Source organism: Fundulus heteroclitus, chromosome 18, assembly GCF_011125445.2.
Source record: "Fundulus heteroclitus isolate FHET01 chromosome 18, MU-UCD_Fhet_4.1, whole genome shotgun sequence".
In the NCBI taxonomy this organism is placed as follows: domain Eukaryota; kingdom Metazoa; phylum Chordata; class Actinopteri; order Cyprinodontiformes; family Fundulidae; genus Fundulus; species Fundulus heteroclitus.
The window spans coordinates 18293888-18321751 of NC_046378.1; the positions used below are offsets into that span (position 1 = coordinate 18293888).

Here is a 27864-nt window from a genome sequence, read left to right on the forward strand (position 1 = left end):
CATATCGCTGGTTCTGTTGCGCTTGTAATAGCTGGGTTATCCGTGCTTTCTCTCCTGTATGCCCTACCTAAGCGGCAAAAGGGGCGTTGCTCTTGAGACGGTGACGTCACGTGCGCGGTACCGCATTCTGCTTATGTTGCTATTATTATTATTTTCTACCTTCGTATTTATTGAAATGCGAAGCAAACTCATTGGTTCGTCTATAAAATTAATGAGGAGTTTGACATTTTACACGTGATTTTTAAGATTTCATTCAACTGTCTTTTCATTCTTTATCTATTTACTATTTCTCAACAAGGCATTTGTCTTAAGTTATTGTTATTCTCATGCACATCGAGGATCGTAGAGAAATCATCTGTTTTACATTTTGATAATTAAAAAAAAAAACAGGATTTAAAACGCATAGAGAACCAAGGTTGATTTTTAGGGATCACACGCATTTATGTAAGAAGATGCTTTTAATCTGAAAAGTCAACTCGGAAAGGGTGCTGCTCTGACCCCACTGTAACGTTTATTGCCTAAAGTAGGATTTTGTGTTTTTGTCCACAGTTGTTAGGAATTGTATTTTACAGCAGAATGTCCAAAAGTGACGCCGTGCGGGAGAATGTGAAGGTACTTCAGTGTTTAGTGTGGATCTAACTTTGTGTCGTCATGCTTATTTCGTGCAGAAGTTTTCCAGCTCTTTTGCGGACATTACATAATAGCGGCTGGTTGCCATTTAAATCTTATCAGAGGAGAGCTTCTTTTTCATTACTTTGTGACCCTTAACTCCAATTAACACTGTTTGTAACATGCATATAAAAAAAACATCTTAAAATTCATTTAACTATTTTAAATGAATTTTACTAATGGGATTTCTTTAATTGAGACCTTTTTAAATCAAATTAGAACGCTGATAATTAAATCATTCTGAATGTCTGTGACTCTAATCTAACGTTACCTTCATGCTACATGTAGATGTAGCATGTTTAAAACAGCCTAAAATGTTATGTCACCTATTCAGGAGTACTACGGCAGACGCCTGGAGGCCTCCTGTGACCTGCAAACCAGCGCTTCTTCCTGCAGTATGCCCTGCAGCCTGATGCCAAGCAGCGTACAAGAGGCCCTGGGTCTGGTTCACCCTGACGTCACCAAAAGGTACACCTGCTTAAATCCAACTAGTGAGAATAAAACCAGAATGTTAAAGATATCCGACAATAACATTTAATGCGAATATTGTGCATCAGGATGAGCCTTTAAATTCATTATGTAATTTTCCTCATTGTTTATGACATACTGTGGAGCGTTTGCATGTAACTTGAGTTTACCTGCATGCTGTATTATTGTTATATAACATACTATACTCCATGTGTAGTATGCCACAAACTTCAAGGAATTTTAGGGGGATTTCTGGTCCCCCTTTTTTTTAACGGCCTATGTGACTAAAAATCCTGTGCAGTCAATTGTCTTCAGATGTCACACAATTAGTAAATATGCTCCAGCTGTGTAATTTAATCTCAGTATAAATGCACACGTGTGGTGAGGGCTTTAGAGGACTATTAGAGAACATCGGCGGACTAACACCATCATGAGTTCCATTGTGATTATTCCCTTTAGCTGAAAGGCGGGGCAAGGATAGTTAGTCAGAAAAGCAGTCAAGAGACCCGTGGTAACTCCAGAGGAGCTTCAGAGGTCCGCTGCTCAGGTGCAAGACAACAGCTGGTTCACTCCATGAATACGGCTACTTGTGCAAATTCCTTATTACAAAAAGTCAGAGTTTGCCACAAGCCATGTAAGGGACATAGCAAACATGTAGAAGAAGGTGCTCTGGTCAGATGAGACCAAAAATGTACTGTAGGTAGGAAATGCCTTTATGCAGTACTCCTTGTTGGTCAATTACATGACATCCCTGTAAGATACATTGAAGTGTGAGATTTGGAAAAGGAAAAAGTTACTAACACACTTTCTCCAGATTCTTTGGGTGCGGCCTCCCGTTTCCGGCGAAGCTTGAGGGCTGCAGAGTCCTGGACCTTGGCAGCGGATCAGGGCGAGACTGTTTTGCCTTTAGTAAACTTGTTGGACCCAGTGGACACGTGACGGGCATCGACATGACAGAGCAGCTGGTGAGACAGACGCACGTTCGTAGCCTCACCTCTGTGCTTCCTCTGCCGCTGATCCCGCCGTGCTCCTGCAGATCGCGGCGTCTCGCCAGTTCGTCGAGTACCATCGGAGAAAGTTCGGCTACGAGGAGCCCAACGTCACGTTCATCCAGGGATACATGGAAAAGCTCAGTGAGGCCGGGATACCGAGGGACTCAATGGATGTTCTGATGTAGGTTAAGAGTTAAGCTGGGATCCAGTTAAAGCGATCTGATTGACAAAGGAGGAAAAATCTCCCTTTTTTTTAGTTCCAACTGTGTGATCTGCCTCTGCCCTGATAAACGATCAGTGCTACAGCAAGCCTACGACGTTCTGAAGGTCAGTCGGAGGTGTCCCTGCATCGATGTGGGAAGCCTCACGCCGTTTCTGCTTTTAACTCATCCTGGTTTCAAACAGGAAGGAGGAGAGCTGTACTTCAGCGACATGTACGCCAGCAGCGTCGTTCCAGATCACATGAAGCAGGACCCGGTCTTTTGGGGTAACTTTACAACGCTGGAACCGTAGGAAAGCCTCGCATACCAAACCACATGTTACCGTGGCACACTGCAAAAAGGGAACTAAAAACAAGTGATATTTTCTTAAAATGAATGTATCTGTCCTTAATTTTGAGCAGGTAAATATCTGCCAATGGAATAAGACTTTTGCACTAAAAACAGGAACAACTCATCTCCATCATCTTATTTCAAGTGCAGGATGTCTAATTATCTTGTTTTAGGGGTCAAAATTCTCATTCCATTGGCAGATAATTGTATTTACCTGCTCAAATCTAGGACAAAAACACACATTATAAGAACATTTTACTTATTTTTTAGATCCGTTTTTACAGTGCAAAATTTCTCTTTGGCCACTCTGGTTCACATTACAGATAATGAAGGCAAAAACTGACAAACAAACAGGCAAAGAACAAGGGTTACATTGTTTTTTGTAGCGTTCAGGAGAGTCACAGATAACAGACAATGAGGTAGTAAAGTGCTTATTGATAGTGTTGCACCGATGCCATTTTTTGGCCCCGATACCGATATCTGGCTGTGCAGTATTGACCGATACCGATACCATCTGTTTGAAATTGATGTATGTGTGTTTATATGAAGAACTGCATACTACTTAGGGTAGTAGAACTTTTTGTTGCCTACCTGTAATGGGTGACAATAGTTGAATAAACTTTTGGCTCTCAAAGGCCAAAATAGTGCAACATTGGTGAAATTATAACATGTATAATAGTAGTGCAACAGTAAGACAGTAAAATTACATTAATAATTGAATAATCTCTTTTAAACCCTGAGTTTTGGCTCTCAAATGCCAAAATAGTGCAACTTTCATGAACTTATATAACATGTATAATACTAGTCAGGAGAGAGAAGGCTGTGTTCAAGTGACATACAAACATCAAAATGGTATCGGTGCCCTATTGGTTGGTACTCGCCGATACCGATACCACCATTTTAGTGCGGTATCGGGGCCACGTCTGATACTGGTATCGGTATCGGTGCAACACCACTTATTGAACAATGATTGCTGTTGCAGGCGAGGGAATGGGTGGCTCTCTGTTCTGGAAAGATCTCGTCAGTCTGGCCCACGGCGTGGGCTTCAGCACTCCACTCCTGGTTTCGGCAAGCCATATCGAGGTCCACAACACCCAACTGAAAGCAAAAGCAGGTAGGAATGGGTGAGTTGGCAAAGTGAGACATAAGAGTTAACTCAATAACTCCTGTGAGCTCGTCGTTCCCCAGGTGACATCAGGTATGCCTCAGGCACCTACAGGCTCTTTAAGTTGCCCCGGCAGTCAGGGATGTCAGCTGCTGCTGTGATTTATAAGGGGACCGTTCCCGGGTTTCCAGACCAGCTGGACTTTGACTCCTTGCACTGTTTCAAGGTGAGGAAGCCAACTGGATAAAGGCTGCCTTATTGGTATATTATTTATAGGGCTGGGCAAGTTAACGCGTTAATTTCGCGTTAATTCATTAGACTATTAACGGCGATATTTATTTTATCGCGCATTAACGCATGTTGCTCACATCATGCTTTCAGTCAGTGTCAGTCAGCACGCGCGCTGACTGCAGGGCGCTGTCACGGCAGCACTCTCCCCCTCCCCTCTCGTACATGGCTCAGCGGCGCCAGCCAATCAGCACGCAGGCTCAGCCTGGCCCGCGCACTCAGCTCTCACACAAACTTAATACACAAACAGCTGAGAGAGAACGCAGCAGCGAAAAAACATGAACAGAGGAAGTAGCACCGTTCGGCTTTATTTTAATACCGTAAATGAAATCAAGCTGTATGTTTTGTAAAAAGCCGGTTCATTTAAGTGGAAACACAACAAATTTATCTAAGCACGTGAAAAAACATGAAAACGTCGAGCCCCAGAAACGGAGAGAGGAGACGAAACTTCTCTCATTGCCCCGACAGACCCACAGACTGACGTCTCTGACTGAGGCGTTTCAGTCCTCCAGAACATCCAGGTAGATCAGTGGATGGATGGATGGATGGATGGATGTTACTGGAGCCCACACATAACATGTAATTAAGACCTTGAAAGAACCCAGTACATATATTAAAAAGTGTTATTTAAGATAAGATAACATTAGCTAATCCTTTTTTTATCCCACGACAGGGAAATTTATAGGATTAAAGCAACAGGCAGGTGCACACAACACAGACAAAATTATATAAGGATTGAAATATATAAGAGGTGGATTAGCGAAAAAACACTGAACATAACATTATTATTATTATTATTATTATTATTATTATTATTAAATTGTAATAATAAAATAAAAACCACAAAACCCAAAAGGTCAACAGTTTCATGATACATCAAGCTTAGGGACTGGCTAATATACAGCAGGTCAAAAAAGGCCATATTTTGGCTGCAGTGCTTGTTCTCTTATGAAGAAAAGATCAACTAGTGCACTAAATTCAATAGATGGGTTGAAAATATCCAGTATAAAATAAGTGCTACAAATGTTACAACACTTTTGTTCATATGGCAGCAGAACATTAAAATAAAAGTGCTCTTTACACTACTTTTGAATTCATTCTTGGAGTTTGTAAATACAATGCGATTAATCGCGATTAATCGCGATTAATCAGGGCGATTAATCGCGATTAAATATTTTAATCGTTGCCCAGCCCTAATTATTTATTAACAGGGCATTTATTAGGCACATAATAAATCTCCTTGTTCATTTCTCTTCTTTTTAATGTTCTGCGCAGAAAGGTGTGGAGGCGGAGGTAGATGCAGAGATGGCAGCGATCCTCCAGATTTCCAGATTCTCCTCGGATTTTAAGGTCCGGATGTTGGACAAACACGAGTCTGACTCCGAGTCAACACAACAGGTAGCTCACAGTATCAGATTGCTTTGGTTAAATGCTTTAAATCTGTGGTGTCAGCTTCACACTGAATGAGGAAAAAAAAGATATGTTTTATACATTTTGAATAAATTTATAGTTTAATTATTTGAATTACCCATTTTCTGATAACGCGACAGCATTGCGGTGTCATTTTTCCCACTGTTTGCAGAATTGTTGTAATTCTGTCACATAGGAGACTTTTCAGCCATTTAAAGTCTGTTTGAGGTCATGCTGCAGCATCTCAATTGGATTTAAGCACAAACTTAACCAAGCCCGTTGCAAAAACTCTATTACATGTATTTTTATAATAGACTCCCCATTTACCTGCTGGTGTTTGACTCCAGATGTGATGGGACATCCATCTTTTAAAGAGCTCCACTTTGGTCTCATCAGTCCACAGATTATTTTCCCTTAAGTTTCACGGATCATTGAGATGTTTCTGTAAAAATATTGCGGCCTTTTAAAAAAGTGTTCTTCGTGGTGCAGCAGTGCTTTTCACATTACAATTTCCCAATGGAGGCCATCTCTGCTAAGTCTCTTTCTCATTTTTAATGACTTTAACCGAGGTAGGCGAGGCTCTTAAGCACCATAGACCATGTATGACCTGAAAGGGTTCAGAAAATCCTTAAAAATCCTCATATGTCATGTAACCCCCCTCCCCCCCAATCCAGAGTGAAATATTGGTGTCTTTGTTTCTTGCATCTCTTCATGAATTTCTTTAGATTGGCCTACTTCATGTTGTCAGACCGGTCCTGTTTAAGCGATAACTTGACTGTACAGGTCTGGGAGTAATCAGGCCTGGGCGTGGCTTTACAAAAAATGCAGTTAATCACATTTAATTTGTGACTTAGAAACTCATAAAAAAATCATTTATTTATATATATATATATATATATATATATATATATATATATATATATATTTTTTTTTTTTTTTTTTCCCTCATAGAGCCAGATGGGTTTAGGTAGAATGTATTCCTGTACATTGAAAATTACATTCTGCATTCACTTGTTAATTTTGTGCCTTATAATAAACTTGTCATGATTTAAACCATTTAAATGCAAAAACAAAGCAAAAACAGAAACAAATTCCTTTTTTACAGCATTGCATCTCGCTTTCAGTTTTCTTATATTTTAATTATTGGAGCTTTTTACATGCGTGCTGCTTATGTTCTGATAGCTGTGGGGTACATAATTTTGTGACCACAGTCATTTGTTATTCTTTGCAGTTCTGCCACCTGAACCCATTCCTGCTGGCTGACAGACGGGGGTCCTCGGTGAAGCAGTGCTCCAAAACCTCCAGATAAACAAAAAAATAATGCACATATGTTTGATTTTTTTTCTCGCGTAATATTTTTAATCCATATAATATATAATTACATTTGTGTCTATAACTACTCATGTCTGTGAAGGAAGGAATTAAGGAATTCAATTTAGCTGGGTTTGAGTTTGCTAACTGGACACAAAAACTCACCTCAGTACATTGTAAAGACGGGGAAAACTGAGAGTAATAACATTTAAAAAATATAATAGATTTTGCAAAAGTGAGTGACCAGAGTAGTAAAGAAGAAAATCAGTTCTGACAGCAATAAATAAAATAAATAAATAAATAAAGGCATCTTAATACTTCTTCTTATTGATTTGAAATGTGACATGTTGTTTTTAAATACTTGAAAATATGGTGAAGTTTTAATACGTTCACCATGATCATGAATGTAATGTAAAAATAAAAATCTAAATGCAGAACGGGTGTACAGACGTTGGAATTTATTGCAGATTTCCTCTAATCCGCACAAGGTCAGATTAATACATATATAGGTCCAAATATATAAATACACTCATGCCAATATGTATATTTGTTAGGAAGTTGCTGAGGAATCACACATTTAGTACCCTTCAACAGGCTTTTGGGATCATTCTAGTAGATAACTGAGCTGTTCTTATCAAAATAGGTATTTTATTTACATTTGTTGGTTTTTCTGGTATAAACCTCTAAGTATAGTCCATAGATTTTCAGCAGTGTCCACTAATGGCCGAAAGAGAAGCTTAATATCATTCTACTCTATCCATTCAACAACCTGTTTTGATGTTGGTTTATGGATATTATGCAGTTAAAAACACCAAACCACGTCCTTGTCCAGCTTTTCTTCTTTCATCCTGCTAGTCACTCTTTGTAACGCATGACTATCACTGGCAGCGAGACACACCCGCAGCATGATGCTACCACCGCCATGTTTCAGAGGGTTTGTTGTCCTCAGATTTGAAAGCCTCAGCCAGAATTCTCCAAACATGCTTCTTAGTACTGTGGCTCAATCTGAGTCTCCTCTGACCACGAAGAATTTTTCAATGAGGCGTCGAGTTTCCTTCATGTGGGCACCTGCAAATTTCTGTTAAACGCATTGATCTTTTGGCGTTCTTTCTTGGCCAGCAAAATCTCGGCCCGTGTTGACGTTGAACCTCCTTTTAATGTGAAACATGAGAATAATGTTCTAGCAGTTGCAGTTTTAACGGAACCAACGGCACCAACGTTGTGTCTATTGGAAATTTATGAGCTATTTTTAAAAAAGGTCCGTCCTAGGAAATCAACCATTTCAAATAAACACTACTGCTGCTGTCAACCAGAGCGGCCAAAGATCCAAGCAAATTGATGCCTGGACCTTGCTGATGGCTTTGGTTTCTCTGCAACAACATCCTTCTTCAAAGGGTAAACGGACTGAATTTCTATAGGTGGATTACAAACAAATCTACAATAAATGCAAACCTGTTCATCCTGTTCTTGTTTTTTTTATTATTATTACTGGCATTTCTTGCATATTTATTCCACCCTGAAAAAAATGAATGGCTAAAATACCCCAGCGCCTGCACTCTGGGTCCCTGAGCAAGACCCTTAACCCCAGATTGCTCACCGGGCAATCTGGGGTAAAAACATTCACTCAACGCTCCTTTGCAGAACTTTACCAGGTGTGGGAGGAATTGTACAGAACGGCGTATTATAAAACCAAAAGCCACACAAATGCCTGCAGGAAATGACATTACAGAACAGTGCACACTGAAAAGGATGCTCACAAGTACATGTTTACATATTTATACCCAATGTCTGGACGCTGTAAGGACTGCAGATTCCAAGTTCTTTGTGCGCACAATCAGGGAGAACGAGCCGATTCTGAATCTCAACAGTATTTTAACCCTATTTTTTCTTTCACCTGTGTGCATTTGGTTGCAATACCATGCAACACTTAAATCTGTGAGTTCAGTAGAAACTCATTCAAGGATATTGTATACATGTTCTGATGCAATTAACATCAATCATCAAGATTTTTTTGAAGTATGAGATAGCAAGCAACAGAGATTTAACTAAAAAACAAACAAAAAAGACATTGCACTGTTTTATTCCTTTCCTACAACACAATCAGATTAACCAAACAACAGCATCCATTTAGTTAGAATCACAAAAAAAAATCACCTTAATGAGCCAGATTTATTGCTCTTAAATAGTCAAACAAAGCATCTTACACAGTGAACATGTCAGACATCACATCATTTAACAGTGAAACAGACCGTTACCACGCTGTTATGATGACAGTGAAATTAAATTAGTCAATCTGCACGATCAATGAATGCAATGCAGCTTTATCTGCTACTATGGCAACAGCACAATTAAGTCAGAAAAGACACCCAGACTGATTAGTTTACTGCGACGCCTGCCCGGAGGCGATAAATGGACCGATCGAAGAAGGCACTGTAGAGGAAGAGAGAGGGAGACACCATCATCGGTCGCTGGGAAGTTTCTGCTCCGGATCACCCACGGTTACATCTGCAGCCAGCTCAAGTCTTCAGCCCTGCAAAGATCAGCAAGTTAGTTATCACGCAGAACAGAGATGTCGATAACTTCAATATTAATTTCATCCTCATACAGACTTTAAACTGCTTAAAGTTGTCAAAAATAACCCATTGTTGCCATTAAGACTTGTCTTCTTGTTTTTTATGTGTGCATTTTATTGCACAAAATGCAATAAAAGACGACATTATTTAAAGGGACATCTTAGAGGAGGGAGCTGTATTTACTGTTAAGCATGCATTCTGGTTTGTATACATGCAAAGTGTGACTCACTGAGCCTGTGCCTTTGTTATGACCGTGCCTCTGGCCATCAGCTCTGCAACGTGAGCCACGGCAGGATCAAACATCAGGCTGGCGGCAGCCACCACCACCTCGTCCCTGTCGGCAGCACAAACGGGAGAGACATTTCAGCAGGACCGCCGCGGCTTTATCCCCAGCCGTGCCAACTGTTCGCAAAACCACCGCTCACTTTATGTAGAATGCCAGAAATTTCCTTTCTTCCACTTTGCCTTGAATATGATTTCTGTGTAGCCCTCACCGTAACCTAACGGGAGGAAATGAAAGAGAAACAGGGGAATAAATGCAACTTAGTTTCATGTAAATTTTCAGGATGTTATTATGTCATTAAAGAACTTTACAAATTATTAACAAAAGCATGAACTAAAAAATCATTGGGGGACTTGTCTGAATACTCGACCTGCGTATCTGATGCTCTTTCCGTCCAGCACAGACCAGAAGAAAGGGACTGACTCGATGGTGGTTGGTTTGTTCAGCATGTTCAGCGCTGCTACCCTTCCTGGTGTTAAGATAAGATAAGATAGTCTTTATTGATCTCACATTGGAGAAATTCACTCGTCACATTGGCTCAATAGTCAGTCAATAGTCAGGAGTAGGAAAGGGTGCATCAATTATATACAGTGGATCAAAAAGAAAATGAGAAAAACATAAGAATATAAAAAAAACAAAAAACAAAAACAAAGTTTACGTTCATAAAACAGTGAAAAAAGACAAATGTATGAAGGACAGGAGAAAGATTTTTTTTTTAAATCTTCAAGCATCCAACCGTGAGCGTGGGACATCTGCCAGTGACCGATATTGACCCGCTGGTCCCCGCGAATGGTCAGAGGGAAGGAGGCGACGTCTCCGGCGCTGAAAATGTCTGCGACGTTTGTTCTCATGAACTGGGGGGGGACAGATGGAGCAGATTATGAGTCCAATGCAAATGCCTTCGCCACAGTCAAACCACTGCCTTTGAAAAATAAAAATATGACTGTACTGCTTTCATGTCGGGGGAAAATATTTCTAAAAATATAGCCATATACAGCAGTCTGTGATAATTATGGAGCTGGAAACTTTTCTCGTTGCCTCCGGTGCGCTCCTCTGGCGCGGTGTGCCGCACCCTGAGATGGACAACTGGCTCTCAGACATCATGTCTCAGCTCATCCCTAAAAGGATTAAATCGATCTGACACCCGGGCTCCTCTGTCGACATGTTTTCAAAGCTTCATCTTAGAGGTAACCTTCTGCACTGTAATTTGCTCCGTCCGTCCTTCTGAACAGAAAGTTACATTTTTCAGAATTTATTTCCTACTTTTCCCCGTTTCCATAATGTTTTTGTACATGTGAATGATGCCTTCGTTTGTTTTATCTCTTTGCCTTAGACACTGCAACACAAAGAAACATCCAGAGATTAGCACCAGCTGGTAAATAAGGTTTCAGCAAAATTAAATCACGCAAGAGTTCCTCTATAAATGAGGCATGAGGATTTCTTTTTAGTGGCTAGATTCAGGGGAGGTTTTGCTTTTCGATAGATCTTTTTTGAATATTTTCTATAAGTACATCCTTGATTTAAAAAACCGAATGATTGTTTCTGGGTCTCCATCCAAGAGATGACGGCTTGTCAGAGATTCTCCTTCGTTGTGAATGTTACCTTGTCAACGATGATCGCTTTTCTCGAATCCACCGCCACGTCGCTTCCTGCAAGGAAATCTGAATTGGGAATCACACCTGAAAAACAAAAAGAAAAAAAAAAACACATTGAAATAAGTCCTTTAAAAATTGGCATTTGCTGAAAGAAAACTTTCACTGGGCTAACAATTCACAGGGCACCAGCGGCTCTCAAGCTGCATGTGGCCCTCAGATTTGGCCAGAACAACTAAAAGAGAAATAAAACTGTGGTTCTTTAACCGCATAACAAACAGACTTTCTGTAGGATATATTTCTAAATACATAACAAAACTTGACGAGGTATCTTTTTTCAAAGCGTCATGCTGACTCTGGATCGTAAAGGTTGCCCAATCCTGGCCTATCATAGTAGGACAAAGGCTAATATATATTTACCTAAGTAAATGAAATTCCAGCAAGAGCTGTAAAAATGTAATGTAATAATGATTAGACATTTCCTCAAATTTGAGGATTTTTTTTTTTTACTTGAAATCAATTTTTTTTTAATTTTCCCTTAAGTCTAGGTCATTGCCTTTTGGTTTTAAATAATAAAAGCAGTGTCTAAGTTAAACATATTTCAGCTTCAATGCACTCTGCTTTTTAAATGAATGCCTTTTACATCCCAAAGATGGAAACAAAATAAAAAATTACCGATTCCTGCAATCACCACATCAGCTTCCAAGACAGTACCGTCACTCAGCACCACCTCCTTCACCTACACAAAGGCAACACACAACAAAACACACAAAACATGTCAGAGATTACAAGAGAAAATCAATGAGGATGTTCTGCTTTTACCGAGACATGTCGTCAGTACCCCTACTGAAGATATGCGGAACATAAGGGGTGTAAATGTACACACAAACTACTCTTGAAGTCCTGATTCTTTACATTATAATCATAGAAATAAACAAATGTTTTTATTTTATTTTTTTACCTCATTCAGTGGTGAACAAATAGTTAAAATGCTCATAATTGGATTTTAATTTGATGTTCTGGAGGTTTGGTTACCTGTTGCACTTGAATGCATCATAGAATGGCAATTACTTTCTCTTGTCTTTCCCATTTTGCAGAGGAAACGATAGAAAATGGGTCCTGTATTGCATCATATTTATACCTCAGAGAAACAAGAAGTCACTGGTGACACAGTGAGCTCAGCAGATTTCTTCCCTCTCACTTCTGCTTACATTAAGGCATGCAAGATAAGTTTGCCTGACACACTTTTGCCGTTTTAAACAATTATTTCACCCTCTCCAGATATGTAGGTAAGTTGCCATTTTCTGACCTACGCGGGGGATAGGTTCTTTTGTTTTTCCTATTTTGAAGAATATATAAGATACATTTTTAACGTCTCTTACCTCCTCAGTGTGTTGAGGAAAGACTTGCGTGAAATTTAAAAAAGTTATTTAGTGTTTTACAAGAATATTTACATAGTTTATCCAAGACTAGTTTTTTTTCCTATCATGGGACATACAGTATTTTCCCCTAATAAATGAATGTGGTGGTCAAATGAAAATAATCTTTTAAATGCTTTTTACACATCTTTACCAAAGCAGTCATTTAGTGTGAAGGAGTGTTTAAAACAGGACAAAAAGTAAAAATATTCTTACCTTCCCGTTCTCCCCTCTGATCTCTGTCACTTTGTTGTTCATAAAGAACTTGATGTTTTTGTCCTCCAACATCTTGCAATAAGATAACAACAAGAAAACTGAAGCTAATAACATGAAAAAAAAATGAAATAAAAAAAAAATCACAGCCTTCAGCAGTTAAAATGAGTTTGCTGCTCCTCTTTACCTCCTTGGTCATCTTGCCGATCTCCGGGCCCAGGGACTTCTCAAACGGGTACTTGGTGGGGCCCACCAGGGCCACGCTGGCAGCTTTGTCTGACAGGTACGAAGCTGCCTCCATACCTGTTTTACAATTGAAAAACAATCCAGTCGTCTGCAAATTTACTGTGTAGGACATCTTTTTCCATATATTTGAACTTAAACACAATGAAAAAAGGGAACTAAAAGTAAATTTCTTCTTGAAATTAGTGTATTTGTCCTTGATTTGAGCAGGTAAATAAGGTTATCTGCCAATGGAATGAGTATTTTACCCCTAAAATAAGATGATTAGATATACTTCATTTGAAATCAAGGACAATTACACTAATTTCAAGGAAATTTTACTTCATTTTAGTTCCCTTGTTGCAGTGTCTAAACTAATGACTGAAGTCTTAATTACCTATGAAGGAAGCTCCGATTACAACCGCTCTCTGGCCCAGAGAGCTTGTGTGAATCTCTTTGGCGTCTTCGTAGCTCTGCAGCAGATGCACCCCCTTCAAATCAGATCCTGGACAGCCGAGAGGACGCGCTCTGTCCACGTGAAGATAGATTTTAATTCGGCTTTCTTCTGTGCGTTTGAAGGGCACTGACAGTTTGCTCCGAGGATGCTGAGACTAACCTGCAGCCCGTTGAGAGGAGGAGCTGATCGTAACGCTCCGATGTGCCGTCGCTCAGCTTCACATGTTTCTCGGCCGGGTTCACGGAAACCACCTGCAGCGTGGAAACGGATACGGACAGCTGAATCTGACACGACAGCGACTCAAAGCAAATGCACGCGTAACCGGGAGGGTTCTGGCTCTCACCTCTTTCCCCGTCCATATTTCTATCCCGTGTTGCTGGTAGAAGTCATGTGGCCGCAGGAGGATATTGCTGCTCTCCACATTCATGGCCTTGAGGACAACAAAAGCAAAGCTAAAGTGGACTTTCATTAAAGCGACAGTGACTTTGAATTTCTGCACGAGGGTTCTCACTTTGCTCAGTTTGGGTTTGTCAAACGGAGGCAGGCTGTCTCTGGTTACGATGACGAGGCGACCCTGGTAGCAGTTCTGACGAAGAGTCTCGGCACAAACCAGCGAGGCAGGACCTGCAGTTTACAGCATTTAGGCTCAAGAAGCGACGCTTTATAAACTTTTTTTTTTTTTTTTTTTAGGAGCAGCGGACCCTGACAAAGAGCAAGTACGAGCCCAGACCTACCTCCTCCTACCAGCAGAACGGTGTGTTTGACATCAGGTTGGACTGTGCACATCTCCTTCACCCTCTTGGTCAACTTCATAGACTGAAGACAATGAATTATAAAAAGGATCTAACACTAAATGCAAGGATTATTTATTAATCTGAGGGACCTTTAACTTGTGGCTTACCTTTTTATCAATAGAAACATAAACATTACCATCTTGGACCTTGACCTGTCAGATAAAAAAAAATACATATATATAATGATTTGCATGTAATAGCCCAGTCGCGGTTCTAAAAGTAAAACGTTCCCCACGGCACCTGCTCTGAATAGAGGAACTATTTTCAGAGAGACGGGAAGCAGCATGAACAAAAAAACAGTATCTGCCCGGCGACCTGTAGGCATATTTCTGATAAGAAGTTTTTCCTATTTCTCTGATTCACTTCCAGGTCAAAACATACTCTGTGAGTGTGGAGCGAAACACCACACTGCAAAAACGGAACTTAAATAAGTAAAATGTTCTTAAAATTAGTGCATTTGTCCCTGATTTGAGCAGGTAAATAAGATGATTTGCCAATGGAATAAGATTTTTGCACTTAAAATAGCAACAACTCGTCTCCATCATCTAATTTCAAGTGCAGGATGTCTAATTATCTTATTTTAGGGGTCGAAATACTCATTCCATTGGCAAATAATCTTATTTACCTGCTCAAATCAAGGACAAATACACTCACTTTAAGAACATTTTACTTATTTTTAGATCCGTTTTTGCAGTGCAGCAAACATGTTTTCTAAGTTTCAATTTTATTTGTGTTTTTGCTCATACAATGGCAAAAAAAATCAAAAAAATCAAAAACGATCTCCCTTTTAGCCTTTTCTTTTTTTCTTTCCAACTTAAATGTTTCAGATTGAACTAATTTTGATATCAGTCAATTTAAGTCTGAGTAAGTCTAAAAAAGCTGTTTTAAAACCATGATGTAGTTCATCAAGAGGAGAAACCTATCCGAACCAGCCTGGCCCTGTGTGCAAAAGTAACCGAGGTTCAAGAACGGATGAGAAACAAGCTGACTGACATCCATCTGTCTAGAAAGGGCAGTCAGAGAGCCGTTACCGAGGTTTTTCCAACCACAGTGAGAGCCTTAATCCACCAAATGAAGAAACACGAAACAGTGGTGAACGTTCCAAGGAGTGGACCAAAATTACTCAAAGAGCGCAGCTAAGAATCATCCAGGCGGTCACAACACAACCCATTCTAAAGCACCACAGGCCTATTTTCTCTCAGTTAAGTGTTTAGGATTAAATAATAACAAAGAGCCACCAGGGAAAAAAACCACTGCAGAACACAAAAGGTCCGTCTCATATCTTCCAAAAAAACATCACGTTGCTCCTCACTAAGGATGCTTGAAACATATTTAGCGAACTGACAAGATCAAAGTGAAACACTTTTTGGAAAGTGTGTGCCTCACCTGGTGTAAACTTTTTTTTTTTTAAGGGTACATGGCCTATTAAACATGGTGGTAGTGATCTGGAGCTACTTTGACTCTTCACACTGCAAAAATGGAACTTAAATAAGTAAAATGTTCTTAAAATTAGTATATTTGTCCCTGATTTGAGCAGGTAAATAAGATGATTAGCCAATGGAATAAGATTTTTGCACTTAAAATAGCAACAACTCATCTCCATCATCTTATTTCAAGTGCAGGATGTCTAATTATCTTATTTTAGGGGTTGAAATACTCATTCCATTGGCAAATAATCTTATTTACCTGCTCAAATCGAGGACAAATACACTCACTTTAAGAACATTTTACTTATTTTTAGATCCGTTTTTGCAGTGCAGGACCAGGACAGCTTGCATCAATTGACAGAACCATGAATTCTGCTCTCTATAAAAACATCCTGAAGGTCAAGAACTGATGTTTGGTCACCGGTTTGAGACTAAAGTCCTCGATTTATCCAGCAGGACTAATATCTAAAGCAATTTATTTATTTATTCACGTAGGGTCCGGTTGGTTTGGATAGATTCCCCTGAATAAATGAAATAATATTTCCAAACTGCTTGTTGTGTTTATTCGGGTTGTCTTTGTCTCCTGTTAAACGTTGTTTAGAATGCTTTGACACATGGGAATGTGACAACAGCAAAGAGGAGAAATCTGTAAGCGAGCTAATGCTTTTTTTTTTTCACAACAGTGTCTCGGAGAGCGTTTTCTACCCGCACGTCTTCGCGGCCCCTTTACGTCCTGTGATCAGGGGTCTGCTGACTTGCACATAATCCTCAAAACTTGCTTGTTTCGGTCTGATTGCGAAACACTTTGGGACATTTATCTTGAACGGCGCTTTACAAGTTACATGCTTAATTAAAGTGCAAAAAAGGAGATTTATTTTGCAATTAAATGTTGCTTTTTAATATTGCTCCACCTTGTAGGTTGGTAGACAGTCCAGGCCCGGATAATCCTCGATGTCTCCAGTTCTCACATTGAAGCAGGCCCCGTGGAAAGGACACCTCACTCTCTCTCCAACCAGTATTCCTGGGAATGTAATAATCAGTGTTTAGTCGTGTTTTTTGGTTGTTGTTTTTGTATGCAGATTAAGAATAGTAACAAAAACCTGGAATAAACTGCTTTTACCTTTAATGAGAGGTGCGCCATAATGTGAGCACCTGCTTCCAATGGCGCTGTACTGACCCTTGGTTCGGACCAACAGCACCTTCTGGTCCTCCACGGCCACCTCCTTCATTCTGCAAAACCACAGAACGTGAATAAAAATGACAGCTGAGACAGAAATTCACACTAAAATCTGTTCTTTTTTTTTTTTTTTGTCTCCAGTGAAAGGTGGCCATGTTGTTACTCACTGTCCATCGTGCAGATCAGACTCCTGACAAACCAGTCCCGTCACCACCTCCTGCTCTCCACTTTGCCCCACTCCTCCTTGGTGCATGTTCATTCCTACGTGGCGATAAAAGCAAACATCCCCACTGTTGCAGACGTTACAGGTGATTATCAGTAAATCTTCTACGTATAGGCTGTATGGAACATGCTCAGTCCTGCCAAGTTTAATAAGTAAACACGCCTAATGTCGCAGCAGCGGCCGCAGTATACACCCTTATAGGGACAAACAAAAAGGTTGTTTCAATAAGTTCATGTGCACTAGCATACATAAGCGATTAACAGTTTTTATTATTTTCTTTGTGGTCTTCAGAATTGCAACAAATGGAATACGTTACTGTTTATAAAGCCTGTATTTCCTGTTTAGAACCTCTTATCGCTTTACAGTTCTGTTCTACATTTCCCTCTTTCAACCTTCTTGATTTGTAGTTCCTCTGATTTAAATCATTATTTCATACAGTAGTGTCAACACACAGTTATTTAGGAATTACGAACTATAAAAAAAAAGAAGACAACTTGAAGTCAATAAATTAGAGACGTTTTTACTAATTATAGATGACTAACAACAGAGAAATCAAAAAGTAATCAGTTAATAGAAATTATAATCCTAAAAAGGTTTCGGTTAATACCTGAAATCTTAAGTGTACAATGAATATTGTTTCCACACCAGAAGGGTTTACAAACAATTTGGCCTAAAACTGTAACCAAAGCTATTAGTATGTTTCCTAGCGATGAGCAAAATGATAACTTGCTATCACCATGGTGCTACAGCTACAGTACAGTGTCTCAGGCATTTCTCTGTATTTACAGCTGCGCTCACCTGCCTTGATTCGCCGGACAGCCGTCAGAGGTGCAGCAGCCGCTCCTAGAAACTGGACCCCCGCTCGTCTATGCAGCCACACATTACTGAACAATTGCCAGAGGGACACAACCCGCATGACGCGCAGCAGATACAACCCGTGAGCTCCTCCCGTGGACAGCGCGGCTCCGCACCATTTACGCGCCGGCGAACGCGGCGTTGCACGGAGGAGGCGGGGTTTACGCCTCCTCCCCCCGCCCACAACAGCTTAATCTGAGCTGTTTCGATGCTAGAGCAGCTATCAGACATTGTGGTGCACAGCGTAACACTAAAATGCTATTTAGAATGCAAAAACTTGGGTATTACGGATTATTTTATATTAAACTAGATTTTAATTAATTTGTAAAAACTCAAAGGGGATTTTTTTCCTTTTGTGTCTTAAGACCATGATGGGGCTCTTTAAAAAAAAAAAAAAAAAAAAAAAAAAAAAAAAAAACTTTCTACACATTTATTTTACATCCATTACCTGAATGTATGGACCCACCGATGAGAGGCAACCTGTGTTTTACCTTGACAGGTCTTATGCCCTTAGAGTTCAACCGAAGATGATTTAATGCTACAGATACTGATAGTTATTATCGCTTAATATATTTACCCCTAAGTATTGTTTTTGTACGCGCCAGTAAGTTTTGTAGTTCTTTGTTTGTAAAATAAAATAAAAAACTTAAATATAGGCAAATAAATACACTTTATAAAAAAGAAATATATATATATATATATATATATATATATATATATATATATATATATATATATAAACCCCAATCCTGAACAGTTATTCAACACTAAAGACTTAGAGTTAGACAAACTTTATTGTCATTTTGTATGCACAGAGTGCATACAGCTTACGACAATGTAATGAGAATGCAATTGAAATAAAATAACATTACATTATAGAGTGCAGCAGTGATAAGAATGTACAGTGCAGGAGAAAAGCTGTTTTTTAAGTGTGCAAGTGAATATTCAGCCATGTTTATAGTGCAAAGAAAATGGTGCAAAAAGGCATTCATTTAAAAAGTTCAAAATAATAATGGTGCAAAAAATGCAGCAAACGTTCAGTTGTGTGACAAACAAGACTAATTTTATAAAACAAAGCCTTTATTCTGTTTGTGAAAACTCAACTGAGAGCAGCTCATATGGAAAACTACATCCAGCAGGTAAAACCTGGACAGCATCATTCTTAACTAATGGCAGATGAAGTTAGGGATTTGAGAAGGTTTATTCGATTTGTGAAAACTCAAAAGATAAAATTAAATCAGTTTAAAAAAAAAGATGTATATACTGAAGACAAGTTAACTCTTGATTTGGAGCCGGTGTGCTTTGCTTACCCTTACCTGGATGTGTCAGCGCCATACAATTTTATCAAGAGGTTTCCAGTAAACTTTATGTTGCTTGTGTTTTATCTGTAACTATTTTCTGCAGTAAACTTAGATGTCAAACTCTGTAAATAGCTTCCGATTTTCAGTAGCTAACACCGCCCTTCCCGACATAAAAACGCCTTTCCCGCAGTCATCCGACGGGTGACTGGCAGGGAGCAGGCACACAGGAGGGACTGACGCTATATTATTGTGTTCTTGCAAAGCAGCAACACGCATGCGCCAAGGTTGTGTACATTTCTGACCGTCTTCTGGTTAACACAAACGTCGCGGATGATCAGCGGAGCTGCTGCTTTTTTCTTCACATCCTCTCCATGTTTCTTTCATTATGCTAAAAGACTTGATATTTATAGATTGTGTTTATGATGAACCAGGCCTCAACTGATTCATTTATTTTGGATATTAAGACAATTTGAAGCAACAGTGTGTTTTAAATAGTTAAGCAACAGAATTATGAATCCAATAATAACCACATACTTAAAAAAAAGTACAAGTAAAACTAGGATACACGAAAAAAGACACAAAGAAATGACAGATCCTGGATAAAGTTGTACCAAGAAACAAGACAAGCTGATTTAAAAAAAAACTGACCTGACTCTGCATAAGAAAAAGTCCGAGACTGAAGGATAAAGTGTTAAAATATATTATATGAGATCTGCAAAAGCTGCAAAAGAAAAAAAGCACACGGACGACATTATGGGGGATAGTCTCTGTATCACAAAATACATCGACGAGAATTGCATTACAACAATAGCATTAAAACCATTAGAAATCGTACGTCTTGCATGCAAAGAAGCAGATTAAAATTTGAGGCAAATAAAAATAGGTCTGAATAAATAAGAACTAATAACATACATTTCGTCTCTGATCATCCTGGGCTTGAAATGTTGTGTTGAATTGCTGATCGCCGTGATGCTATACCTTTCTTGGCCGAAAGGTGTCGCAATATTTTCAGAAATCACAGCAATCATTCATGTCCGCCTGGCAGACGCTTTGTTGAATGAAAAAGGCGCTCAAAGCAGAAACGTCCCGGAGGTTCATCCCTCAGTCACTGCGTGAAACAGAGACGGCAATGAACTGCAGCGATAAAATCACGCCATAGTGTTTACCCCACGTGGTTCACTGTCACACATGTAACAAACTGATTTTCCCATAAATCCACGGTGTTGTCTGATGAGGTGGGTTGCGTTAAAGAGCCCTATGTAATTTCCACCTTCATGTAGCGCATGCGGCTTTTCAACGTTTTCTGGTTCCTCTGTAACAAAGCGACTGTTCATTCAAAATAATCAAAGACTAACTCTATTATTATTACTATTATTATTATTATTATTATTATTATTATTATTATTATTATTATTATTATTATTATTATTATTATTATTATTATTATTATTATTATTAATAATCGTTCATTTACTCTATTCGCTCTCTATTTTTGTCAATTATCCTTAACCCTTCACACTCCATTTAGTTATTTTTAAATGTTTAGATATTGATGTGTTGCGTCTGTATTTTGTTGCCTTTTTATATCTCTTGCATCAATGGTCAAAATGTATTTCTTCCATTTGGTTACAACCTTTCATTTACTCCTCTTTCAATGGGACTTTTTTGTTATGTTGATGTTTCTAATTATAGCTGCAGATCCCATGATGTGTAAAATTAAAAATTATCGACAATTCCTAAAGAAAATATGTATCTATGAAAAATGCAAACAATATGATGTATTGTATCCATGATATATTGATATATTTTATTAAAAACATCGGCTACTTACATTATGGTTATGTTACCATGATTAATTATTTGGTTCAGGGTGTTGATTATGAAAACTAAATACAAGATAGGAAGAGCTTAAGATCATAACATACTAAGAATTCAAAAATAGTGTTATGCTTTGAATTACAAAGTGTGGCATGAAGCTGAACAAATAGCGGAAGAACTTTAAGAGCAGAATTCACAAAAGAGAAGTTTATTTTAATTTCTACTCATTTTTCCCTCAAATTGCTATAAAATTGGTATTCTAACCCCACAAATGTAAACAGTAAATGTTGTGTTTTATGAGAATGTAATCTACAGACCAAAACTGATTAAATTCTGGTTATTTTACCATATCAGCACTTTCATTTATGAGCAGCATGAGAGAGGGAAAGAGATTAGGTATAACAGATAACATATAATCCACACATTATGTAAATTGAGAAGGTTATCAGATAAGCAGCAGCGTGAACACGTTTTCTCATAGTTCAATGACAACACTTGTCATCCAAGAGCTGAAACTATGACATGTAATTTTAAATGAAAAAGAAAAATCCCAATATCCGTACAATTTAGTAGATTAATTTTGCAATCGGTCTTAAATTCCTGCAGCGCTTTTTACACTGATAGTTGTGTGGTTATTACAGTTCTGCGGTTTTCAAACAGTGCTTTTCGTTATGAAAACAAATATATATATATATATATATATATATATATATATATATATATATATATATATATATATATATATATTAAAGCTTTCTGTCCATTTTGTGTTTTTAATGAGGTTTGGCCCTTCCATACATGGCAGTTTTCACTCTCAACCCAAAGTTATCTTAATGTCAAATATACATTGATTCACAAATAGGAAAAAAATCCTAAATCCTGCCTAAAAGGATCTTTATTCAGTGTAAAAATAACCCTCTTTGACAAGAACAGATGGGTTTTGTTTTTGTTTTGCTAATAAGAATGAAGTCCATACTCAGTCTGTTGATATAGACCTTTAATGTAGCGCCAAACACAACAGACCAACTTTAAACTGTTGAACAATGATATTGTCTTACGCTGCACAACAAAGCAAATGAGTAATAAGGCAGCTTTTCCGAGCAGTAATGACGAGTGTTGTTATTTTTGAACAGTCCTGATGCCCCCTGACACAGGAGCGCCCTGAGAAAAGAGCCATTTGTACATATCAACTACAGATTTTAGGAAAGCCCTACAAAACTTTCTTTAATGTTGTCACTGGGTTCAGCTTGTGTAGTGGAAATTTTCTTCCCGACCGTAAGTGAACGCAGCACACCACGTAAAGCTCGGCCGTAGCCACGCCCCCTCCATAGTAGGGCGGGGAGAGGTCGCTGTTTGGTTTCTGTTGATGTCAAAAAGTTACACAAGCTGAGCGGGGGAGAGGTTTTGGAAAAGGGCGGTTTCACAATGGTCAACAGGGCTTCACACCTACATTCACGTTAACCGGTTCTACCTGTGAGCAGGGAGCGCTTCTTCAGAGGAACACCAGCCTGCCCTCCTGAACACATCAGCGCGGGGGATTTCTTTTTTTTTATTATTATTATTATCATCATTATTACCATTTCACCCGCTCCTCCTCGTTTTTATCTCTACTGGACGGTAAACCGCGCGAGCTCTTGAACCTTTCGCTTTATATTCCCATTGATGAGTAAATATTGAGAAACAAAGCGGCATGTCAGCGTGATCGGTCCGCAAACGCAACTCTCTCTCCGTCGCCCGTCTGTCTGGCCCCTGGATCCGTGGTTGGCGCCGCACGCCGCGCTCTCTCGTTCCCCCGCGCGTTCTCTGCCGTGGCCTGTTGAACCATCAACCCATCTACCACCCACTCATCATCTACCAGCACCTCAGCCATGGAGCTCAGCTCAGTGATCGCGACCACCGGCAGCTCGGTGGCCCTTTTCAGGCTGGTGAACGCAGGGATCGGCAGGCTTCGCGCACCGGAGTCCGCCTGCAGGAACTCGTGGAAGTGGAGGAACATCTCCACGTCGTTCGTGCACAGCTTCATCACGGCCGTCTGGGCTGTGCTTTGGTAAGTCCACACACAGTTCTCCGTGCAGCTCTTTACGCTTTTACGCAATGGTTGTCATTCATGTTGACGATGCGCTGCTCCAGATATTCCCGTCGTTCCACTGAGAGAGAGAGAGAATGACCTGGTGGAGAAGGAATTTGGCATATGCATGGCAGGAAACTTTTTTTTTTTTTTTTTTTTTTAAATGAGCTTACTCAAAGTTTTATGTATGTATGTAATCTGGTGTAGAGCAATGTGTTAAACCTTTTTCTGTCTTTTCAGCTTTTTCCGGCATCCACAGATGGCTGAGGATCTGATAGAGACCCACTCTGTGTTTTCACACGCTTTGGTGTCGTTTTCTATAGGTGAGTAGCTTCTTGAATGTAATCCAATGAGGTCATGGCGAAGTGGAAGGTTTATTTACCCTGCTCCAATCTTAAATAAAGCTGAGCTCAGTCAGCTACAACTGCTACAACTACAAGTCTTTTTTTTTCTAGAGGTTGGTCCATAGGTGACCTGGTTGTATTCCAGCAGAAGGGATGTTTTATTGTCCGAGATAAAGTGATTTATTAAGTGACTCAAACAATGCTCCTGAAGACGGTTAAATAAAAGAGGTGTGCATGGTAAGGAATTCAAAAAGCAGCCGATCTTTAAAGGCAAACTTTTAAAGGACCTTCAGAGAACTATTGCACGATTGAGTTATTGGAAGCGACATATGAAGAGTCGAAGTGTGACTTGAGATATGGGCCCAATGCTGTATGTAAAAAAATGTTTATCAGGAGTGTGGACAAGGTCAAGGAACATTCTTAATCATCAGAGACGCGTTGAAAAAACAATTAAGACTGCCCCACGGTCTGGAGAATCTCCAAAACTGTTAGAATGTCACCAGATTACAGCAAATTTTGGCAGTTTATCTAATTCTAGCGTAAAGACAAGCACCACCCTGTTGCACTCTTTGGCTTGGCAATGAGCAGTCGCCACGATAAGTGGTGTCTGAATAGTGCAGTCAGTGAAGAAGGAGGTAATAATTTAGCATAGGAACCTCACGATGTCCCTTACCGGAGCCAAGGAGCTATAAAGAATCCCACAATCCTTTGCATTGCCCACCTCATGGAAATTAATAAAAATGGCTGGGCCTGAGAGAAGAAAGCGCGCCATTTGTAGTTAAATTTTGGAAGGCTGTAGGCCCGGACTTGACTCGCATCATCAATGTGCGTTTCCGACACGTAATGACGTCAGAGTTAAAGGCTGTCCAAAATCAGCACAGCAGTCCGAGATTCCTTTCCTCCCCTCGATAGTGTTCTTACCGCCAATGAAAGGTCAGAAGCATTGGGTCAAACCTGACCCAATGAAAGGTCAAGGAACAGGAGTTCGGAGCTATAATTAAGGGTGTTCGGATGGAGCCTCGGTTTTGCTATAGGCCCGTTTACACTACACTTTTTTTAACCGAGCCGAGACCAGTCTGAGCTTGGATCAGTTAACCAAGCCAAGACGACCGTTTACACACCACACTATCCCGGTTCCTTGGTTCCTCCTCGCCTCCTAGTGGCGATCTATGGTACTGCTGCTCTCTGGGATTAAAGGCGGGACCGAGCAAATCAAAATGGCGGCGCCCGTAACATTCAGGATGTTATGGTTAGACAGAGTCGGCTTTTGGGACGTGGATAAGACAAACGAACGAACGAACGCGGTCCAGTTCAGTCTGCTGACCGTTTACACACAAGAGTTATCTCGGTTACCGAGCTCGGACTGGTCTCGGCTCTGTTAAAAAAGGGTAGTGTAAACAGGCCTTATGATTGCTTGTTGTTTAGGGCGGTGCCTGTCCCCAGCAGTCGTTAGGCGAGAGACGGGCTGGACACTAGAGGTCCCCAGTTCATCACAAAGCAGAAAAGTATAATGTGTAACATTATCTAATTGCTGTTGTTTAAAATAGAAAAATATAAGGTATTGCTGCTTCTGCTGCCAAGATGAACATAGAATCTGCAAAGTGTAGCCATTATGCAAGATCTTGCTGTTTTCCCACAGACAATATTAGCTTATAGTTAGTCGAGCTATCTGCTCAGGTAGCTAGGCGGCACTCAAGTTTGTTATCCAACATGACTGCAATTCTTCTCAAATACCGATTCCAGATTCACACATACAGACAATCACCTTTCATGATTATATTCCTTTAGTGTTTCTATACAGGCGAAAATTATCTCCATGTTACGAATAATGGTCTCCTCTACGACAATAAAAAATCCAAATGATCTCCCCAAATCGGAGGAAAAACACCTTAAAGCAGTGATGGTCTACCGAGAACTAGCAACGCTTTTGTGCTTCCAGTCCTTCGCTAGAGTAATATGCTACAAGAATAAAAGAGGCAAGTCACTTGGTGGTTACTGCTCAGCCATAAATATAACATTTGCATCAGATTCACCGAGTTCATTCATTCAGTATTGATTGCATCGCTGCACGGCACCAAAACAGCCCTGGTGTATTTGTGTTAGATGTCTGATCAAGGCGAACACGCCGCACGTTTAGCTTTAGCAGTAAACGCGGCGCCCAGCTGATGGTCTGCGTGAGTTATATGCAAATGTCTTCTGCTTGGAGGGCCGGCTAAGCGTACTGGTCCTCCATACTGAACAGGGCTAATCAGATATGCCTTTAACCAGCAGGTGTTTTGACTGCAGGGACTAAAAGGGAACATATCATGCAAAATCAACTTTTTTTTTTTTTGCCCTTCAATACATTTTGTTGTGCACTTGGAGTCTCTTGGAGTGCAGAAAATGTTAATGGAGTCTCTGCAGGTCTCTTTTGGTCATATTTTTCAAGCTGTTCTCTATTAATGTCTGCTAAACACGGTCATGGACTTTCAGGCTAACCATTTTTAGCCTGTTTTTCCGCCGTGATTGTTGTAGTCCAGGCTGAAGGATGCTAACCTGACTCTAGCCATATGTATTTCGCTCCACCTAGCTTCACTCACATACATCTGGGACATCTCCATAGGAATTGCCTTTTTGAAGGCTGGGCCTTATCAAAAATCCTTGTATATGATTGGATAAGCCACTTGTCTGTCATCTTTATCGACGTGCTATTTCAACCACTCACACCGAAGCTAACCGTGACGCTGTGAGAGTGACGCAGGAAAAAACAAAACTTTTTTTTTTTAAATGTGTTTGCGGCTCTAGTGGCACGCGTTTTATTGACAGTGAGCTGACAGGAAGAGGGTGGAAGACAGGCGGCAAAGCGCCGCGGGTCGGAGTCGATCCCGGGCCGACCGCGTCGAGGACTAAAGGCCTACTAATATGGTTTGCGCTAACCGCTAACCGCTCCAGAGAAAACAAAACTTGCCAAATCCGGTCGGGAGAAGGGCTAAAACATGGTTTCCACCAACAAAAGCCTTCAGAGCCGTTCTCTGATGTTCTTTTAATTAAACAATATTAGGTAGATTGGACAACACGGAAGAAATAGCAGCATCAATGTTAACGCTTGCTTCCTCGATGCGAGCCGCCATTGCTATCAAAACATTCTCACGTCATGGTCGCTTCTCCACTACGTCACATCTATGAAACTCCAGCCCTGCGTCCTGATTGGCTAGACAATAAAATTGGTTGGAGAAATCACTTTCTATGGGAGAGGTCCCAGATGGATATGAGTGGAGCTAGGTGGAGCGATATACAGCTGGCGGAGTCAGGTTAGAAGGATGCCGCAGCTACAAGTGAATAATGAAAATGTTCGGTCGTTGGGCGTATGAACCCACAACAGGTCATTACACCGTCCCCCAGCACACTACAAAAATGGCCGTCTTTAAAGAGACAGCACCAAAACGAGTTGGTCTCAGACGCACTTCAGCACGGGGGCAAAAGATGGGTTCCACTTTATATAGACCACAACTGAATTGTTTAAAGGGGAAAATAAGACATAAAAAGCATGATATGTACCCCTTTAAAAGTACAAATGTGGAGACAGTGAAGTGTTTCGTCTCATAGAGAAGTAACCCAGATCTGACTGTCCACTTAACCCGGCAGGCCTGGCAAAGGGTGCATTGGAAGCAGGCGACAAAGATTGTAACTCTGGAGGAAATGCAGAGATCCACAGCTCAGGTGAAAGAATCTGCTGGCAAGAAGACCACGAGTTGTACACTCCACAAATGCGGTCTTTTGTAGAAGTTTAGCAATAAGTTAGGGACGTTGTTAAAGAAGTGTCGTTTGTAGTTTGCCGCAAGACATGTAAGGAACGCAGCAAATATGCAGAAGGATGTCCTCTGGTCTGATGATGGAGGAAACTGTATTTTGGCACAGCTTCAAAACTGAACCAAACTCACACACATCACTCTGAACACAACATCCCTATAGTTAAACATGGTGGTGGCAGCATCATGCTGTGGGGATTCAGCTCCAGTTACAGCATCAAGTGGTTCTACCTTGCTAGTTTGTGTTGGTCCATCACATGACATATCAATGAAAAAGCACTGAGGTTTATACTTTAGCTACGTGCTGTACAGTACACTGCAGGAAAATCACTGTTCTTAAGACCCTAATATATGAAGACGTATAAAAGGGCTTCTAATAAGATATGCATCTGTAATGGAAGGACATTAAGTGAGTAATCTTCAAAAGAAAGCAATCTGAATCTGGATGGTAATAATGCCGATTTTCATTTTTGCTAATGCTTCTTCCAACCAGAATATTTCCATGGTTGTGTATAGT

The 27864-nt window shown here is 40.1% G+C and overlaps 3 protein-coding genes across 3 annotated transcripts in view; 2 read left to right on the forward strand and 1 right to left on the reverse strand.

Moving 5' to 3' along the window:
- Positions 1–487: 487 nt before the first annotated feature.
- On the forward strand, positions 488–6808 carry zgc:153372 (uncharacterized protein LOC767695 homolog). The gene is made up of 10 exons (XM_012877376.3): positions 488–612; positions 1004–1137; positions 1952–2102; positions 2174–2310; positions 2387–2456; positions 2535–2616; positions 3663–3794; positions 3869–4011; positions 5349–5471; positions 6715–6808. The coding sequence occupies exons 1-10, from the start codon at positions 577–579 to the stop codon at positions 6790–6792; spliced, it is 1086 nt and encodes a 361-aa protein (XP_012732830.2). The 5' UTR covers positions 488–576; the 3' UTR covers positions 6793–6808.
- A 2050-nt stretch (positions 6809–8858) lies between these two features.
- On the reverse strand, positions 8859–18138 carry aifm4 (apoptosis inducing factor mitochondria associated 4). The gene is given in 20 exon segments (XM_012877381.3): positions 8859–9324; positions 9597–9701; positions 9793–9832; positions 9835–9867; positions 10021–10119; positions 10387–10504; positions 11253–11329; positions 11918–11981; positions 12877–12948; positions 13061–13176; positions 13493–13623; positions 13712–13803; positions 13896–13982; positions 14064–14176; positions 14287–14368; positions 14454–14498; positions 16685–16794; positions 16894–17003; positions 17118–17211; positions 17972–18138. Coding segments are annotated over 20 exon segments (1737 nt in total). The 5' UTR covers positions 18090–18138; the 3' UTR covers positions 8859–9293.
- A 4327-nt stretch (positions 18139–22465) lies between these two features.
- Positions 22466–27864, forward strand: part of tlcd2 (TLC domain containing 2) — a 37060-nt gene continuing 31661 nt past the window's right edge. The window contains exons 1-2 of the mRNA XM_012877361.3: positions 22466–23194; positions 23456–23538. Of these exons, the coding sequence (XP_012732815.2) occupies positions 23016–23194; positions 23456–23538 (262 nt within the window). The 5' untranslated portion in view covers positions 22466–23015. The remainder of the gene's footprint in view (positions 23195–23455; positions 23539–27864) is intronic.